Source organism: Glycine soja, chromosome 15, assembly GCF_004193775.1.
Source record: "Glycine soja cultivar W05 chromosome 15, ASM419377v2, whole genome shotgun sequence".
Lineage (NCBI taxonomy): Eukaryota > Viridiplantae > Streptophyta > Magnoliopsida > Fabales > Fabaceae > Glycine > Glycine soja.
In genome coordinates, this window is record NC_041016.1 from 13,439,773 (window position 1) to 13,460,994 (window position 21,222).

Genomic DNA, 21,222 nt, shown 5'->3' on the forward strand with positions numbered 1-21,222 from the left:
ATAATTTTTTTTCCTCCTGTTTAATGTTTTACATGTATCATGTAGAGAAGATAAAATACGATTTTATTCAACAACTCATTATGCGTATAAGAGATGTATATATAGAGTACAAGGGAATAGCAAAATCTTATCTAAATATTTGTAACTTAAATTAAGTTTAAATTTAAATGATAACAAACTAAAAGATAAACTTGAATTATCATGTCAATAGTCCAATATGCTTTTGCAAGATGGTGGTGGCAGAGACAACACCAATCTTATCTATTAGAAATTTGTGATGCGAAGATGCAAGAGCTTTGGTGAGGAGGTCAACATGCTGATGATTGGATAAAACATGTGAGACTCGGAGTTGTTTGTTGGCTACTAGATCCCGCACAAAGTGATAGTCAATTGCGAGATGTTTCATAGATGAGTGAAATACCAGGTTAACACAAAGATACATTGCTCCAATGTTATCAGAATACATGGTAGGAAAAGGATCAGGCAAAATGTGAAGTTCCTTGAGTAGATGTTGTAGAATTCAGTGGCTGTTGTAGCTATTGTAGGGCATTCAACTTCTGTGGAGGATTTGGTAACAGTGGATTGCTTCTTGCAGCTTTAGGAGATTACATTCAGGCTAAAGTAAATTACATAGGCAGCCATGGAATCAGCATCACAGAAGGCACGAAGATGTTGATATGGAGACGACCGCAATTGAAGCCCAAAATCTATTATTCCTTTGAGATAACTGAGGACTCGCTTGGCGGCTTGGATGTGAATTTCAACAGGGAGCTTCATTTACTGAGAGAGCTTGTTTACAGGGAATGTTACATCCTATGAAGTACCGACATCGACACAGACACCGAACACGGACACGGATACGTGGACACCTGTAATGTCCAAAATATAGAACGTAGTACGGGTGTCGTGTCGATGTCGGACACTGACACGGACGCGTGTTGAACACCAGACACGACAAGGGACTGGGGTGTCCGTGCTTCATAAGTTACATCAGGACGTGTGAGATAGAGGAGACATCACCTGATGCGAGATTGCATATGGTCAATGGAGGAGTGTTGACTGGTCAAGCATCATGCATGTTGTGGGCTTGGAGATGATCACATATATAATGATGTTGACTTAGAAATAGTCTGTGAAGTCCGGATACGTGAAAAAAGGAAAAGTGTCGGTGTCGCACCCGTATTCGATATCGATACTCCACGGATACGTATCCTAGGAGTATCCAATTTTTTATTTTTATTTTTATTTTTTAAAATACAAGATACGACTGTGATACGGCTTAGATACGGCTTCCTAAGGCTAGACACGGCTTCAATACGACTCCAATACGACTCGGATACGGCTACCAGGTTTAACCCTTTTTTTATGATTTTTAAACGCAGAAGCTTTATTATTTCACAAAACCCATTTGCTTCTCTTCTTCTCCATGCTTACGAAGCTCAAACCCATTTTCTTTTCTTCTCCACACTACATGACAACTGAAAACAAAGCTGCAAAGTGATTCTGTTCTGCATCAACGTGGTTCTTCTTCCTCGTTGATGGTTTTGCAAGCCATCTTCAACGGCGCCTTCTTCTCGATGACGGGTTCTTCTTCAACAGCTCTCTTCATTGGCAGTTCTGCAAGCACTCTTGTTGCCGTCGATTCTCGTCATCATCGGTTCCCATCATTTTTGTTTCGTGTTTGTGGGTGTGTTTGCTGTGCTGTGAAAGATGTCTCGTATAACAGAAATGTTTGCATCTTCGGAATATCAAGATGACCATGCTCCATTGTGGTCATTTGTTACAATAAAGGAAAAGATAGGAGATGGGGGTGGTAATAGGCTATGGAGTTGTAATTTTTGTGAAAAAGTTGTCAAAAGTTCATACTCTAGGGTTAAAGCACATTTGCTCAGTATTTGTGGTAGTGGAATTGCTACTTGTTTGAAAGTTACTGATGCATATTTGGTTGATTTGAGGAGGGTTTGTGAAGAGACTGAAAACAGATTAAAGTCTAAGAATGTTCCTTTACCTACTGACAAAAGGACTCCAACACCACCAACATTACCACCAAAAAGAAGAAAATCAAGCAATATAGAAAGTGCATTTAATATTGAGGATAGGAATCATCTTAGAGCAGAGATAGCAATGATGTTTTATTCTGCCGGCTTGTCATTCCATCTTGTTAGAAATCCACATTTTGTTAGTTCTTATTCATTTGCTGCTAACTGTAATCTAAGTGGGTTTCTTCCTCCTAGTTATAATGCATTGAGAACTAGTCTTTTACAACAAGAGAGGTCTCATATTGAAAGGTTGCTTCAACCTATCAAATCTTTGTGGAGTTTAAAAGGAGTTACATTGGTTGCAGATGGTTGGACAGATGCTTAAAGAAGACCTTTGATAAACTTCATGGCTATATCTGAAGAAGGACCTATGTTTTTAAAGGCCATTGATGGGTCCAAGGAGTACAAGGACAAACATTACATGTTTGACTTATTAAAGGATGTAATCAAGGAGGTAGGGCCACAAAATGTAGTCCAAGTCATAACTGATAATGCTCCTATTTGTAAGGCATCTGGGTTATTGATAGAAGCTGAATTTCCTCATATTTTTGGGACCCCTTGTGTGGTTCATACTTTGAATCTTGGAGTGAAAAACATTTGTGCTGCAAAGAATGTTGATGGTAATGATAATGTCTTCAATGAATGTGGGTGGATTGCTGAAGTAATTGGCGATGCTTCTTTTATCAAGGTTTTCATCATGACTCATTCAATGAGATTAGCAATTTTTAATGAGTTTTCTTCTCTTAAATTGCTTTCAATTGCTGAAACTCGTTTTGCCTCTATGATAGTCGTGTTAAAAAGATTTAAATTGTTGAAACGTTGTTTGCAAAATATGGTCATTAGTGATCAATGGAATAGTTATAGAGAAGATGATGTCAGAAAAGCTGCACATGTAAAAGAGTTGATTTTGAATGATATAAGGTGGGATAACGTTGATTACATCCTTTCTTTCATGGATCCTATATATAGCATGATTAGAATATGTGACACTGATGCTTCTAATCTTCACTTAGTGTATGAAATGTGGGATTCTATGATAGAAAAGGTGAAGGCAACCATCTATAGGCATGATGAAGTGCTAGAAAATGAAGTTTCTAGTTTCTTTGAAGTTATTAATGAAATACTTAATTCTAGGTGGAGTAAGAGTTGTAATCCACTTCATTGCTTAGCTCATTCTCTAAATTCAAGGTAATATTTTTATATCAAATTTTCAATAATGTGTATGGCTTAACTTAGCTCTTTCTCAACCATAGTATGACTAAAATGTATACATATATTTTTTTTTATAGGTACTATAGTGATAATTGGCTTAATGAGGTTCCAAATAGGGTTCCTCCTCATAGAGATGATGAACTTTCTAGCCAAAGGAATAAATGTCTTAAGAGATATTTTTCACATGTTAATGTTAGGACAAAAGTTTATGAAGAATTCTCTAAATTCTCATCTTGTGCGGGTGACTTTGGTTCATTTGATTCAATTGAGGATAGATGAGCATTAGATCCAAAAACTTGGTGGGTGATGCATGGATCCTCTACACCTATACTCCAAAAGGTTGCTTTAAAGCTTCTAGTGCAACCATGTTCTTCCTCATGTTGTGAGAGGAATTGGAGTACATACTCCTTTATTCATTCTTTGAAGAGAAACAAAATGGATCCAAAGAGGGCTGAAGATTTGGTTTTTGTGCACTCTAATCTTAGGCTTTTGTCTAGAAAAGAGGAAGGGTATAAAAAAGGAGAGACAAGATTGTGGGACATTAATGGAGATGTACATGATCCACTTGATGATAGTGTTGGAGTTCTTGAAATGGCATATTTATCTCTTGATGAGCCAGATTTAGAAGCTATGCTTTTCTTAGATGATGGCAATGGAGGAGAAGAAAATGAAACAATTAGAGTTTGACAATAATTTAGTAATTTCTAACTAGTAATGATACTTTGATATAGGCTATTGTATAAAGCCAATACTTACATGAAAGCTGTATTTTTTTATGTGAAATAGGGTAGAAACTGTATTTTTTGCTTATGATCACAAGTATGTCTTTTTGTAAATTGTGATCATTATATGAACCTTAGGAGATGTGAAATAGGGTAGAAACTGTATTTTTTGCTTATGAAAGCTATATTTCTGGTTTTGTCTAGTGACAGGAGATGTAACCAACATAGCATTGGATCCTTTATTCATGTTTGTTTTCCATTTGGGTGTTAATGGTGCAGCTATTGCTCATGTTATAAACCTTAGGTTTTCTTGATTTGATGATGATTTATGTTATTTGTTGTTTTACGAAGCTGAATATGTATCATATGGAGCTGAATTAATTGTGAATTGAATATGTATCAAGTAATGACTTGTGCTGAATTGAGCTACAAGGTGGAATGAATCAAGTGGGTAAATTGGCTATCCTGCCATGAATTTGGCAAATTTATATTAGATTACTAGATTAACTATATATTATGTATACTACTATGCTGTAATGGAATGGAGGCACAATTGTTGTTATCAGTGTTATGAAATGCAATTAAAAATCATGACATGATAATGATTTGGTTTCTAAATTCTATTTCTGAAATAAGCTTTTGTGTTGTGTATCCTCTATTTTTTTTTACTTTGTTCTTGCTTTTTTTTTTCCATGAATTGCTTCCTTTTGTGTTCACATTTTTCATATTTTTACTTCTGTTTTGAACATGCAACTTCATATCAGAATTCTAAATCTCAAGCTTCATATCATTTTCTAATCTAGGCAACATTGATATTATATCCTGATTTTTCATGTTTTATTTTTTAATATGAATTTGAAGCTATTCCAATGAAAAATCTAACTATTCTAGAAAAAAAAATGAAGCTATATATAACTTTTTATATATTTTATTAACATATTCAAGACGTATCGTATCTTTAATTTTAAAAATTTGTCGTATCTCCGTATCTGTGTCGTATCGTATCCATATCGTATCTAGGCTTCATAGGAAATAGTCCATGTGACGTGGGAACAATTTCAACACCCATAAAGTGTGTGGGTGTGCCAAGGTCCTTCGGGGAGAATTGTAAGACCAATGCATCTTGGAATTGCTTAATGAACAACCTGTCATTTCTTGTAAGCAAAAAATTATCAACATAGACAAGAAAATAAGTCAAGATGGAACCTCGATTGTATATGAACAATGAAGTGTCGAATTTAGAGTTGATGAATTCGTAGTGGAGGAGGAAACTCTTGATTGCATGATACCATTCTCTCAATGCCTATTTGAGACCATAGAGGACCTTGCGGATGTATGAATTCAGGGGGATGAAGAAACGCATTGTTGACATTCATTTGGCTGAGGGACCACTGCTTAGATAGTGCAAGACATAGGATCAACTTGATAGTTTGCGGCTTTACCATTAGACTAAAAGTTTCGTGATAATCAATGTCATACGTTGATGGACGCCTTTGGTAACAAGCCAAGCTTTATACCGGGAAATAGAACCATCAATTTGTGCTTGAGTTGGAAGACCTATTTGTTCTCAATGACATTAAGATTTGGTTGTGGAGGAACAAGTGTCCAGGTTTCATTCACAATGAGCGCATAGAATTCTTTTGACATGACTTACTGTAATTCAGTGGACAATGAAACAAGACTTCTAACAAAGAATTTTTGTTCAATGTGAGAGTGGCCATTTGATTGATGAGATACATTGCGGTTTGCAATGCATAGCACAACAATTTTAATGGGAGGGACACATGGTTTGAAAGACAACAGACAATTTTTACAAGATGACGAGATGTTTTCATTCAAAGATTCCATTGAGTTCAGGGGTGTGAGGAGGAGTGGTTAGGTGGGAAATTCCATGAGTTTGGAGAAACAAAAGTAATTTAATGTATTTGCCACCATTGCCAATGTAAAGGATTTTGAATTTGGTGTACAATTGATTTTCAACAAGAGATTTGAACACTGGAAAAATATTGGAAACTTCAGATTTAAGTTTTATTGGATACAACCAAACATAACACGAAAACAAATCAACAAAAATGACATAATATGAATATCCATTTATTGAAGGTGGATCACATACATCAGAGCAAACAATTCATGAAACAATAGAAGGGCATCTCTAGTGCGAATTGAAGTTGTGAATTGGCGAAATGATGGTCCAAGAGCATTGGGGGCAATGATAATGAGGTCAAGATCATAATGGGATGACCGATAAAGTCAAGTTCATCCTCTATGACTCAGATTGAATGCAAATAGTGGCTAACACTTGAGGTGTCTTTGGAAACAATTGAAAGACATTACACGAGTTTGAGATCGATTCGCATAATATTCAATTTGTGCATTGGGATTACATGATGCAAGAAGTGCCAGGAAAACATAATGATCGCTCCAATACCAATGGTTGGAAAGGGACAGGGAGTATCACCAATGACATAGCCATATAGAGAAGATAAAATATGGTTTTATTTGACAACTCAGTATGTGTACAAGATATGCATATATAAAGTACAAGAGAATAACAAAATTCTAAGTTATCTATTAAATTATCTGTAACTTAAATTAAGTTTGAATTTAAATGACAAATAAACTAAGAGATAAACTTGAATTATCATGTTAATAGTTTGATATATACCGTGAAGTGAAATTTTTAATATTTTAATATACACATATATATTATTTCTAAGTTTTATAATTATTGTTTATTAGATAGTGTTAGTATTTTAATTAATTGTATTATAATGATAGTATTTTTGGTTGAGGTAAACCATTATTATTAATATTTTCTCTAAGTATCTGGCATAAAAATTACATAGAAAATTCATACAAAAATGCTCCAAGAAATTCAAATATTAGTGACAAAATGCTTGTCAATAATGATAATTTTCGTCACTAATATCACTAAAATTTTAGTGACATTTTTAATAGTTATATATAAATTACTTTGTCACTATTATTAAGTGTTTTTTTTATAAAATAATTATTTTTGAAATAATTTACATGTACTCAAATAGTTTAAGTGTACATAAATAATTTAGGTTAAATTACTTTTTCATCTCATTTATTTAGTTGGTTTAATTTATACTCTTTATTATTAAAATATTTAATTTAGTCCCTTAATTTTTAAAATTAATGTAATATTCCGTCTAATTCAATTAACGTCATTTTGCAAATGATTATGGTGGTAGAAGGTATTGTCTAATATAATATCACATCTTGAAGATGATTTTGTAGGTCTAGGTTTAAATAAAATGGAAGAAAAACAAAACCAACAACCAACAATGAAACCAAAAGAAAATATTTGGATAGCACAAGAACTAGCAATATTCATTATTGCCTATCAAAATCAATCATTGAAAGCACAACATGCAGTGTCAAGATTTGGAAAGATTACAGTAACTATTGCTTTGGGTTGCAACGTTAAATTATGATTAAAAAAAATGGTGTGCAGTGATTTGATGCGAAGAAAGTGAGATAAATGATTCAAGGGGAGTAATTAATGTGGATGGAAATAATTGTCAGATTTTTCCCTGAAGTTGAACAATTTGTTCTCTACACGTGGGATGCTTGCTTAAGGGTGAAGTTCGATCCAATCTAACAGGATTATTAAGGCTGTTGACAGTTCTAAAAGCTGGGTTGAGAAAATATTTTTATTTTCATGCATAACTAAGAAATTGTCACTTTTTATTTTGATGGAAAACTAAAAAAAAGAAAATACTAAAACTATATATAATTACTTATACGAAAAATATTTTTTTAAACTTTTAATAACACTCTAATGCACATGTCCCTGCTATGTTACTCAACTTCTGTGCCTATAAAAAAAAATGTTCTGTTTAGGACCGTCCCTTGATAACAGGATTATTTAGGGAAGAAGGTAAAGGTTTAGAGATTGTAGGATTGTTCTGTGTTTGGGCTGAGTTGGTCCGTCCATGTGAGTGGGCCATTATTTATTGGACCCAAAAAATCCCATATGAGAACAGATGTTGCTGCTTCGGGGTAGTTGCCTCCTGCACCTCATATTTACTTCCTGCACCTAATTCGAAATGTTAAATTACATCCTGAATTAACCTTTCCAGAATGTTAAAAAGTGCTGGAAGCAATTTAAAGGTGCAGGAAGCAACTACTTGCTGTTTTTTCTTCGATTAGATAGAAGTTAGGTGGTTTCTGCAGGTCGTTTCATAACACACGTTCCTTGTCCTTAGAAGACCAAGCTGAGAAAATAGGAAAAATATACTATGACACCCATTACGCTATTCTATACCTAGTGAGAGAGAGAGAAACAAAAGAGAAAAATTTATAGGTATGATGAGTGGTAGAATGCAATAAGAAGGAAGAAATAAAGAGAAATAAAGGGTATTAGTGTAGGGTGTTTAATTACTGCCGTTGGTGAGAATTGTAGGGTCTTTTATAATCGCAAACTTAATGGAATTTTCTGTCAACCAATCGATTGCTCTATGTCGAAGTGCATCATTAAAATTAGGTATATTATCTAGCTCACTCACCACTTCATGTACCACTTCTTGAGCTTCTTTTTATCTCCATCTTTTTTTTGTTCTCCATCTTTTTCTTAGTCACTTCAACAAATTCTTTCAGTGACTCGGCTACTTCTTTCATTGAAGAAATCAACCCTTCTTTCTCTCTACTCTTACTTGGGCGAATGTTTTTTCTTGTGGCGGAACTTGATCCCTCTAAGTCAAAACTCACACTATGAATTGCTTCTTCTTCATTTGTTTCTTTGCTCATGATATCATCTGCAAGCATTTTCTGGTCTGAGTCCAGTAGCTCTATCCTTTGCACATAGGTTAACAATATCATCCTAATTAGGAATGACTTTGAATCGAAATCGTTTGGCCTCTTCACGTGACTTGAAAAAAAAATAGAAACATGTTAATAACAACACAAATAATAACTACAATTGAATAAAATTAAAAGATGATTCACTACCTTTACATATTCATTTCATGCAATTTCATTTTCAACGGTAATCATGTACTTTGTGTTATCCCAGTCAAATCCACTTTGACTAAGAATGTCACTCACAATTCCATACCATGTTCTCCAAAGCTTAAAACGGTTCTTAACATTATCTGCCAAACATATTCATTGCTAAAGTATCACAGAATCTTGTCCATTCCTCAGTTGCTTGGATAGTTGTGACTTCATCTCCAATATTATTTGTGACTCTTTCCATTTGTTGATTGATTAACTCATTGTCAACAACAAATAAAAGTTCCAAGTCTTGGGCTTCCAAAATTGGATCACTTTGTTGTTCATCTCTTATGAAATTATGTAGCAAGAAACAAACATCAATAATTCTTATTTGTGTTTTTATATCAAAAAAAGAAGGAGTTCTTAATATACTCCATCTTTTCTTCAATACCCCAAATGACCTTTCAATAACATTCCTTGCACTTGCATGATGAAGATTAAATAACTCCTTGTAGTTTTGAGGGGTGTTTCCGATCCACTCATTAAGATGATATCTAGTCCATCGATAAGGTGCTAAAAATCCAGGGCCATTTGTATACCCCGCATCCACAATAAAATATTTACCTACAATGGTTTTAAAAAAATATTATATATAAAAAATATGCATATTTCTTTTATATGTTAAATAAAATTTCTTCATTTCATGATATTACCTTGGAATATGGAGACAATTTTGACGATGCAAAGCATCTTGCAATACTTGAGAATCTCCTGTTGACCATTCCCACTTAGGCAACACATATATAAACCTTAAATCTGGACCACAAACTCCTAAGACATTTGTAGAGATATCACCTTTTCTATTACGATATCTAGGCCTATCTTCTGCAGCAACTATTACTGGAAAATGTGTCCCATCAAGTGCTCCAATCGAATTGTAAAAACATTTCAAAATAAAAAAAATAAGTTATAATCGCTTAAAGTACCTTATAATTACTAACAAATGACAAACCTACCTTAAACCATCTCCATTTGTTTTCCACCGAGCCCTCTAGTTTATAGTCATGGAACTTCAAATATTCTTTTCTTACTTTCATTATAGCTCGTAGGAAATTCTTGAATTGCCTACTTATTGTTTCCATGGATCTACAATAACTAAAGTGCACAACTCTATACTTTAGGTTGTGAGCAAGGATATGCAAAAACATTGCCACAACTTCAGCTATAGGAACATTCCTTGTTTTTACCAATTTCCCTTTCTCTTGTAAAATTCTACAAAGGTTAAAAAATGCCTTTTTATTGACCCTTAATTGTTCAATGCAATCAGTTTTTGTTCTCCTATATAGACGATTGAGGAAACTATGTCTTTCTAATTCCAAATTTTGGGCAGGTTCCTTAACAAAGTACTTGTCATGATACCAAGTCAGTGCACTCAAAGGCATAGTGGCAACACTAACAATAATGAAAAATGCTTGTTCAAGTTCTTCTTCCTCTTTTTCATCTCTTTTACGTTTTCTTGAAGCAGTCGAAGCATCAACTATACTACTTTCCATTTCTTGACTATCCACACTATATAACTAAAAGAAAAGTAATATAATAACAAAGGATGTCATTAACTTTAATAAATTGTTCACAAAAGCTCTCTGACAAAGAAAGAAAAAAAGAAAATAACAAATAGTATATATAATGCATAGAATTATGGGTAAAGATTGAAGCATAAAAGGGTACCAAGCTATGTTGTAAAAATAGAACAGATGATATATCAGACTAAAGAAAACAACTTTTAGACTGATGCTATCAGACTATGACACTATCAGACTGAAGCGGATATAGCTATCAAACTGAACAACGATCTGATCAGACTATGCAATCAAACTAAGGAAGCATAAAAGTAGTGAAGTATAAACCATAAAACATAAATGTATATGAAGATGCACATTTAATTGTAAAACATCCCTATGTAATAGTATGAAACTGTCTATCAAAAAGTCCTCAAATGTTAACTTCAGAAGTTGATTTGGGATTAATGCTTATGAATGAGTTATGATTCCCTCACCAGCTGCCCTAACTGTCGTGCACACTTTTCAATTTTTTTTTTATTTTTCTCATTTTATTACATCATCTTATTATCAATGATGTCAATTAGGCTACATTTCATGAGTCTTGCTAGCCTGTTTGTCCCATCAAATGAGGCTAAATTCACACAAATTTTTTCAAGCCTCAAATTAAAGAGCACAACTCGGGTTGATCCTGTCCCATCAAGTTAAACCAATTTTTCCAACTCTAATAGCAAAATATATTTTTATTAAATGTCTGTATGAAAAAAAAATTACAACCTCAAATTAAACTTTTTTAAAAAAAAGTTAGAAATAAAATACATATCTCAACTTCTCAGAACTCCTATAAATTAGAAGCTAATTCAATTAAAACCTTAAAACATAACAATATTAAAGAAAGGTCTTAATTTTAAAATAAGTAACAAAGATGATGATATTACACTGCCATGTGTCTTATTTGTCTTATGCAACATTATGTGAAGTGAATGTGTTTTAAAAAGCTGAAACTAAAATAAAATTTGACTAAAGGCAGTGCCTAAAAAATGAACCTTTCTAACTTAAGCTTTCTCAAACCTATATTGTAGTCATATATATCCAACAATCCAAAAAATTTAAACTAACAAAGTACATTAAATTTATAATTATTCATGTGGAACCTCATGCTACATCCGTCCTTTTTGTCATAAAAAATTAATCTTTCTTACGAAACAATAACCATAACCATAGCCCTTGAACTCGGTATCATAACTCACTAAACTTGTGTAATCACCCTACTCAAACCAGCCACACTCCACACATGACACATATCAACACAACATCGCACTTGCACCACACTAGGAATAAATTTTTAAAAAATGGACATTTGAAAATGAATCTAGACAAAAATAAAATTGAATCTAACATGTCTTGTAGGTCTCTCAGAAGGACACGAGTTTTCTTTATTATATTACAAGCCTTATAAATGAAGAAATGCTTGGAGTAAATGCTATTATGGGGTTTAAGCTTGAAGCTGTAGTATGATCTACGAGCTGGTACAGGAGTTTGTTGGAGCAAATAGTATTATGCTACTTGACATTATCAATGCTAATATGTTATGAAGAACATCACATTTGAATGAACTACTACTAGCTAGTAGCTAGCTACTAGGTTGCAGCATTAATATTCTTTAGTGCATTATTCAATCATCAACATGCTTTGGGACGAAGTCGCTTTCCATTTGGATTTGGAAGGGGCATATCTCCAATGAAATCAGCATTTAAATAAGATGCAATATATACAAGTACTATTAACTTCCCTAGCATGCCCGCAATTTTGAAAATGTTTGATATGATACACAAATCTTGGTGACGTTGAGGATAGATTCCATTGTAGGGCACTCTCTCTTCACGAGATACGAGTGATTAATCAATAACTTCAATCCTTTAAACATATATAAAAAATATTTGATCCTTTAAGCATCTCCTATAAAAATCAAAATTGATACTCAACATCTTATGTGTTCATGGCCACATCAGCTTAGAGTTACTCACATCTCCTATCAAAATCAAAATTATGATACAATCCAAAATGATTAAATAGTTGGTACATGTTCCGAAAGAAAGAAAGTTGATTAAAAACAGTACTCAAAAGAGGAATAATCCAAATCTAGACATTGTACACTGCATTGATACACAACATCCTATGTGTTCATTCACAGTAAAAAAAACCCAGCAAAGTTCACAATTTTTATTTCAATTTAGTGGAGATGTTGGGTGAGAAGAAGACATTAATCAGTAATCACATTTATGACTATGTCCTTAATTCCAGAGATGTTAGTCCTTAGTGCTCCCATTCAGGTATGCAGTCAACATTATTTCCTTCTCAAAGTAACCATGTAACAAGTAAAAAACAACAATAATTAATAACAATAAAGTACTCCCAACTCATAAGAAGAGTAACCAAGTTCCCAAAGATGGTGTGAGGTACCCCACAAAACGCGCCAAGAAGACTCTATCTCACTACTCACAACAACAGTACTAAACCAATCAATGCCTGACTTTTCCCCTCATCTCCAATTTGAACCATAATATAATAATTTGACCATGACTCATTCTTCTTCTTTTTCCAACCACTGCCAACTTGGTCCATTTTTCTTCTCTTTTCTCTTCTTTAGTCCTAACTCTTCACCTTTTTTATCTTTTTACTTCCTCTTTCTAAAGTTTTGCTTCTTTCCTTCTCCCTCTCACCAAAACAATTTGCTCACAAAGGAGGAAAAATGGCACCTTTCGTTTCCCTCTTTTTGTTGCTTCTCTTTCTTAACTACCCCTTCATTTCCCTTTCAACCAACCCTGAAGGTATGGCCTACTGCTTCATTTCTCTCAGCCTTTCTCTTTGCTTTTCAATTTGGTATTGTTGGTCAATTTGGTTTCTCAAAATTAATGGCAACTGGGGAACTTAATATTCAAAGCTCTTCTTATGGCTAGCTAGATCATATTATATTTCAATTGTTTAGTTTTCCTTTTTTCTTTCTTTTTTTGTTTCAAAATGACCAATTTTTATTTCATTGGCCTCTTCTTAGCTAGCAAACAAACTTAAGCTTGGCCTTAATAGTTTTGATTTGATCCAAATAATTTGTGTAGGGAACGCTCTGCATGCTTTGAGAAGCAGGCTTTCTGATCCCAACAATATGTTGTAGAGTTGGGACCCAACACTGGTTAATCCCTGTACTTGGTTTCTCTATTTCAAACAGATTTGTTTCTCTATTTCTCTTTGATGCATATTCACAAACATATGGTGTTCACAACCTATCTCAACTCCAAACTCATCCAATTTCACACCCACCAACATATCAAAATCATTGAAACAAAATAAATGAAATAGAAAACAAAACATACATCAATAAAATCAAGCGACCCTTGTAGCTACAAAAATGAAATCAAAATCAAACAAACATAAACTTGAGAAAAGAAAAAAACAGAGATGAGCGAGCGAGAGAGAAACCTATTTGTGAGAGGAAGAAAAGATTGTGATGAATAGAAAGAAAAACTTACTTGTGAGAGAGCGCTACGTGTGGTGTGTGAGAGTGGCTGAGAGGGAGAGAGAGCGCTTGCGTCGTGTGCGTGAGAGGGAGAGAGCGTGTGCGTGAGAATGGCTAAGTGAGGAATTTTAATTCCTTTATTTTTTGTGAGAATTTGAAATTTTGCCAAATTAATATATTAAAATGCTTTAAAAAATGATGACATTTTAATTACTTCTAAAATATCATATCCAAACAAATTATTTTATAGGAAGACATTTTAATATCCCTGTTGAAATACTTTACCTGCTTTAATTTCCCCATCCAAACATACTCTGAATGAGTTCCCATCGGAATAAGTTGATCCCTAAATGAAGGGATTAATAGATTAAAGAGATTAGCAGGAAAATTTATCGCAAACCTAAAACTGAATGGGATTGTAAACCTACTATGAGGGTCTCCGAGAGAAATAGGATTTACAGGGGATAAAAACCACTAAATTGAATGTAACTGGTTATAACCACATGTTAGAAAATAAGTGTTAGTTGTTATTTACGATTAATTTTTGTATTGAATAGTTACATAAAATTAACATGTTTTCTCCAATTTATGGTTCTTTGTGTAGGAATTGTAAATATTTTCATGTTTGGTTTGATTTTATATAGTAGATACTTCCATTTTGTGAATTAATGTTGAAACCACTTCAATTTCATGCTAAAAGAAGAGAAGGTTCAAGCAGCTGGTGTCTCGCTAAGCGAGGCATATGCGCTTAGCGAATGACATCCGTTAAGCAAGGCACGCAGCTCGCTTAGCGTGTTGGAAAACCCTAGAAGAGATCAGTTAGAGATGTGCTCGCCCAACATGCCACAACTCGTCCAGCAAGTCGTTTGTCTCTTCTCGCGCTCAGCACGCCCAGCTCACTAAGCCAAATTTCACTAACTCGCGCTTAGCGAGCCAATCTCGCTAAACGAGCCTTCAGAATCTGAAACGTCAAGGAGCCTTTAAAACACTGAAGTTGACGGAAACTAAAAAAAGAGGAGTAAAAAAACAGAGCCAAAGGAGAAGCTAGAGCGACAAAAACGAAGCAACCAAGAGAGTCTAGGTTAGAGGAGTGAGATTAGGGTTCTAGAAGTTGAAGGTGAGATCCTCAACCATCCTTAGCCATTTTCTTCCCTCAAAATCTGTCCTTTGTATTGAAAGTTCATTACTTGTAATGGAAGGTTAAACCTTTTGGTCGGGGAGTTCTGTTGAACCTTTGATGTAATACTCTTTCACTATCTATTTAATATTATTTTTATGTGTTCATTGTTTCTATCTACGCTTATTTTTACATGTTTGTAGCTTGATCATCCATTTGTATGTATAGTTAGGATTTTTAGCATTGGAAAATGTTTTAAAAGCCTTAGAACTTGATAGAGCAAGCTAGAAAGTTGTATGTCTAGGAATGGAGTGCGTAATCTTAATGCAACTCTTTTAGACTAAGTTTATTGAGGGATCAAGGATGAGATTTTAAAGAGAGTTAGGCTCATTCACTCGAGGGATCTTAATTTGGATAATTACTCAGCATAAGAACACTAAGATAACATTAAATAGAGAAAATATATAACAACATCAGTAGAACAACTCAACGCTTTCTCACTTGACTGTTTTTACTTCTCAAGCTGTAGATATTTAATTTATAATTAACTAGATTTTCACACAAAAATCCAACTCGATATTTATTTTGTTTTTGGTTGTATACAAATGTTTACTCACTAAAAATACCTTTTTTGAGTGAAACAAATTCTCTGTTATTCTCGATACACTTACCAATTAGCATTGCGGAGAATAACTAACAATAAGTTAACTCGATATGATTGTTAAATGGCAAGAGAGAGATCTTGAGGCTCTCGAAACTCCCAAGGCTCACCTCATATTATACCTTTCCTGATCCCAGTCCATTTTAAACATTGCATTATCCACGCAACTGAAATCATCCAATACAGAATCCAGCACTTACATGCATACAAATATGTGCGAGGTTTCCTTAAAACCCCGGTTTTTACCACAGCTTGAATAAGACAACTGCACCAAAATTGTATGTGCTCATAAAATTATCAAAAACCAAGTCAAGATATCACCTGCCATTTGAAGCATAAAATTACAAATTCAATATCAAGAGTGATACAATAGATAAAACAACTCAACACAATTTACACATTAATCTCAATTCTCAACCTCATCAGCAAAGAAAAACACTACCTCTGGTACAGTCAACACTAAGGTAAAAATTCTAGTTTGACCAAAAGTCAAAAGTGTACAAGAGCATCACGAATGTATTCCATAGCAAGAAACCACATTCAAACACTACTCCCTACCACAAGATATGACAAATCCACTCCATCCAGCACACCACGTGACAAATTATATAAGATCAGCAACATTCATTGGCATTTCATCAATCTGAGTACTGTAGTATTGTTCAATGTCTCTCAAGATCTTGATGTCATCGCTCTTCACAAAATTTATCGCAACACCCTGCAAACCATGATTGAGTCAATTATAAGTAATGTATAATACAGATAATAGTCAACAGCCAACAGAGCGTGAAACCAAATGGATGCATGGAAGTACTAGGGACAAGGAATCAACAAATAATCTCTAAGAATTGTCCTAAAGTGCAAGACAGTTTCCCATATGAAAATTAGACTAAGTGACAACTCAATTCAATAAACATTAATTCAACTAGTTCAGACAATCATAATACCTTTCTTCCAAAACGTCCAGAACGGCCAATTCGATGAATGTAAAGCTCACGATTATTTGGAAGGTCATAATTGATAACTAGAGAAACCTGATAACAAAAGCATATGAATGATCAATATCAGCAATTAATTCCTCCATGTACAATTCAATAGGAATTAACAAAAGAATTCTCAATAAATTTTAATAGATACTCGGTTATCAAAAAATTCCATTTGATTGTGTTTCTTCAGAACAATAAACAAATTGCCATTATAAGCAACAAAGAATAGAGTTTTGACTCATGACTTATTATCACATACTCTAAAAATTGTATGGGACATTAATGATATGAATTCATCTTACTGAAAAAAAAAAATAGGAAAGTAAAAGACCCAAAGAAAGACAGGTGCCACAAACTTGCCTGCTGTACATCAAGACCACGGGCCCAAACATCAGTTGTTATTAGTACACGGGTTGTTCCAGCACGAAATTCTCCCATAATAGCATCTCTTTCTTTCTGAGGCATGTCACCATGCATTGATGAGACAGTGAAATTATTGTTACGCATTTTTTCAGTTAACCAGTCCACCTGTACCAAGAGGATATAAATATTAACGTGACACAAATGATCATAATGAGCAAATATAGACAGATAGTATAAAATCTATCCTAGGAATATTTGATAGTTTCCGTTTACCTTTCGCTTAGTGTTACAGAATATAACAGCTTGAGTGATAGTGAGGGTATCATAAAGATCACACAGGGTATCAAACTTCCATTCCTCCCTTTCAACGGCAACAAAAAATTGTTTGATGCCCTGTTATTGTGGGGTGAGACAATTGCATCAATATCAATTTAAAAATCAAACATCAATAAGAATATTAAAATTGCATATCCATTTAAAAATCAAACATCAATAAGAATATGAAAACAATTGCTTACCTCCAATGTCAATTCATCACGTTTTACAAGGATCCTTACTGGATCTGTCATGAATTTGTTTGTCATCTCCAGTATTTCATGAGGAAGGGTAGCAGAAATCAAGCAAACCTACACAGTATAAAAATGATTCAGAGACTACAACATGCTTCAAGGAATACAAACAAAGATTGATCCACAAAAATGAGCAAGAGCAATATGACCCAGAATACACATCATCATTTCAGCAACCTGGACTAGAGACCCTGAATACAAATCCAATTAAGTTATAAAATAAACATCAAAAGTAAATTTCCGAGTAACTGGGCCAAAATGTTGCAACCGCTCCTCACCTAGCTACTTCATTTAAGAATTGTGCACCAATCAAATGATTAGTGCTGGCCACTTATTGTGATGAAAAAGCAGCAGCTCCATGATCTGATCATTAACTTAAACTCTCATGTCACTAGTGAATTGAAAATTTGAACCAACCAAAAATCAAACAGAGCTTCATAAGGCCCTGAAGAGGCTTCATAGCCACAGTTTCTTTCCCATCAATGTCACACCTACAGATGATGTCATGTTGACAGGCATTGGTGCACAACACACCTCCCATTTCCCTATTTGTTAGCAAAGTTCTTCGGAATTGGAATTTTGGTTTTTGCTTCAATGTTATTTTCTTATATTTTCATTGTCATATCTTAAGCTACACTCAAGCCACTTATGGCGTGTATGAGTAAAACATATGCACTTGTAAGCTTTCATCACATGAGAACTTGTATCAAAAAAAAAATTATCATGAACTCATCAATATTAAACTAATGCCCAAAATTTATTATCAATGTGAACCTTGACACATAAGATTTCAAATTGAGAAATTTGTTTCCAGAATTCAAATACACTAATAGAGAAGAGGACAACAAGGGAAAGAGCACCTGAAGGTCGGGTGGGAGATATCTATACACATCATAAATTTGATCTTTAAACCCTCTGCTCAACATTTCATCAGATTCATCCTGTTATCAAAAAGAAATATATAAGACAGTCCTTGACAAAAGACAGGAAAAAAGAAAAATGCAATCAACTATTGGCAAGTTGAAACAATGAACTCACAAGAACTAGCATCTTGATAGCTCTCGTGCGCAATGTTCTCCTTTTGATCATGTCACAAACTCGGCCAGGAGTTCCAGACACCACATGAACTCCATACTCAAGTTTCCTTATATCTTCTCCCACACTTTTACCACCAACGCATGCATGAGCTTGTATATTAATGAAATCCCCAATAGCCAATATAACTTTCTCAGTCTGTGAGGCCAGTTCCCTCGTTGGTGACAATATCAATGCCTGAACCCTGTCAAAAATTGAAAAATGAACGCCCTAAGTAAATACCTTGACTGAAAAATCTAAAAGATAACACACTCAGTTAGATGTGAAACACACATAACACTTTAACAATATATTCTCAGAGTATGTTTGAATGGAGGATTTCAGAGGGAAGTGGCAAAAACAATAAAGCTTTCATTTTTTAAATTACAGTTATTCAATGATCCCACAAAATGAATAATGACAATCTATCAATTTTCTTCCTTTCCTCTTAGAAACAAATCTTAATTTATATAATATCCACTTAAAATTAAAAAAAAAAATGTAACCCTCTCTCAACACCTTGCTAAAATTTCATGTTTGCCCTAGGCAAGGTTTTTAAAAAACAGCCCTGCGTCAAAGCAACCACAATCGTACAACCACAATTGAGGCCTCATCCCTCCTATATATCTGCAATTTCCCACAATATCAAGGAACAAAACCGTGATCGGAGTTTAAAACTTTGGACCATGTGTTTCTTATATCCACTTCCTACAGTTGAAAACCCCTAACCTAGAAATTCAACCTCTTTGCAGATCGCATAGTAACAAACAGAACGCAAATAAACGTCCCAACCCCGATTTCAGTCACAACATCGAGGTTTATGGGTGCCTGACCGCAACGCAACTGCAATTGCAGCTGCACAGGCCTCATTAATCCGCAATTTAAAGGAACACAATGAAACCGCGACCACAATTTAAAACCTTGGACCCTCTCCCAACACCTCACTAAAATTTCTTCTCTACACAATTTCATCAACATAAAAAAAAACGCAACGAAACCGCAATTTAAAACCTAGGGCCCCAGGCTTCTCAAATCCACACAATTCATTGCAAAACCCTAACCTAGAAATTTCATCAAAGCGCTTAGCAAAAAAAGCAGAACGCAAATAAAAGATAAGAAACCGAAGGGGCACTCACTCTCTGACGGAGGTATCGACGACCTGGCAAACGGTGAGAGCAATCATGGACGTTTTCCCCGTTCCGGATTGGGCCTGAGCGATGACGTCACGGCCCTGAATGATGGGCGTGACGGCCCGCTGCTGAATGGCGGAGGGCTTCTCGAAGCCGTACTGGTAGATTCCGCGGAGCAGATCGTCCTTGATCCCCATCTCCTCGAAGCTTGCGATGGCCTTCACGCCCTCCGTCGTCTCGAAGTCCATCTCCTCCGCGGGCTTCGCCGCGCGACGCCGGTTCGCCGGCACCACCGACGTCGTTGCCATCGCCGATTTGGTGGAAAAAAAAAAGGTTTGAAAGAGGGAACGGATTTGGGAGAGGTGAGTTGAGGTTACAGTGCTGCTAGCCCTAGAAAAGGTAGCACCGTGTCATCCCCAGTTCAAATGTCACGATAATAACCCTGGTATCTTTTTATGGATAAATTTGTGTCATTAGTTAATTTGTCGAGGGATTAATAATATAATGCCTTTTGCCCTTTTGGTTCAATTTAAAATTAGCAGAATATTTTTTTCTTAAAGAAAAAAAAACTTGTTTATATTTCAGGTAAATCTTTTTACATATAAAAATTAAACATATGTCATTGCTTTCTTAAAAAATTAGATTGAAATAAAGATGTAAAACCTTTTACAAGATTAATAAAAATAATTATTTCTTTCAAACAAGTGGACAAGAGTTTAAGAAACGTGCATTAAATTTTGATAAGCGTTTTTTAAGGCAAAATGTTGTATTAATAAAAATAAGAATAGATCTAAAAAAAGAATATGATAAGATTAAGAGTAGAATAGGTTTAATTTTATCTAATATTTGGTACGTGCTAGATAACATTATTGTATTATACAAAATTATTTTATATTTATGTAATCACTTTTCTTAAAGTTATAAGATTTTTAACATTATAGTAAATAAATTATTTAAATATTAAAAACATTTGAATAATAATTGTTTAATTTTAATATTTTCATAAATAATGTTTTAAATTTATATGTCATATTTTTTTAGTTAAATATTATAAAATAGAAAAATAAGTTCTCAGAAGTAATTTGTTTAACAATTTAATAACAGGAGGCATGAATAATTTGTTCCCTTTGTTTAACTTTCTTTGTTTGTTCTTTTTTTTTTTTTAGCTTCTCTGCAACATTCATATTCTAATGATTGTTCTTTTAGGTTGAGTTTAGTAAGGTGGAAACAGTGGGAAAGAGAAAGGAAGAGGAAGAGGAAGGAAGAGAGTGAAAGTGTGAGAAGAGAATGGTTGTTTGGAAGGACGTGTAT

At 34.2% G+C, this 21,222-nt stretch overlaps 3 protein-coding genes and 1 long non-coding RNA gene across 4 annotated transcripts; 2 read left to right on the forward strand and 2 right to left on the reverse strand.

Annotated features, from left to right (window-relative positions):
* The first annotated feature begins 2,385 nt into the window (after positions 1-2,385).
* On the forward strand, positions 2,386-3,530 carry LOC114385841. The gene is made up of 2 exons (XM_028345901.1): positions 2,386-3,227; positions 3,329-3,530. Exons 1-2 carry the CDS (start codon positions 2,386-2,388, stop codon positions 3,528-3,530), a joined length of 1,044 nt encoding a protein of 347 aa, XP_028201702.1.
* A 5,543-nt stretch (positions 3,531-9,073) lies between these two features.
* On the reverse strand, positions 9,074-10,146 carry LOC114387229. Its single transcript, XM_028347372.1, has 4 exons — positions 9,955-10,146; positions 9,652-9,875; positions 9,518-9,564; positions 9,074-9,190 (listed from the first exon to the last, which is right to left on the reverse strand). The coding sequence occupies exons 1-4, from the start codon at positions 10,144-10,146 to the stop codon at positions 9,093-9,095; spliced, it is 561 nt and encodes a 186-aa protein (XP_028203173.1). The 3' UTR covers positions 9,074-9,092.
* Positions 10,147-13,142: 2,996 nt separating this feature from the next.
* LOC114387758 lies at positions 13,143-15,295 on the forward strand. The gene is made up of 2 exons (XR_003661401.1): positions 13,143-13,328; positions 14,712-15,295. It is a non-coding gene; the product is annotated as an uncharacterized LOC114387758 (long non-coding RNA).
* A 788-nt stretch (positions 15,296-16,083) lies between these two features.
* LOC114388065 (eukaryotic initiation factor 4A-3) lies at positions 16,084-20,334 on the reverse strand. Its single transcript, XM_028348398.1, has 8 exons — positions 19,918-20,334; positions 18,746-18,986; positions 18,568-18,648; positions 17,657-17,764; positions 17,412-17,531; positions 17,136-17,303; positions 16,737-16,823; positions 16,084-16,507 (listed from the first exon to the last, which is right to left on the reverse strand). The coding sequence occupies exons 1-8, from the start codon at positions 20,217-20,219 to the stop codon at positions 16,394-16,396; spliced, it is 1,221 nt and encodes a 406-aa protein (XP_028204199.1). The 5' UTR covers positions 20,220-20,334; the 3' UTR covers positions 16,084-16,393.
* Between the last annotated feature and the right edge of the window lie 888 nt (positions 20,335-21,222).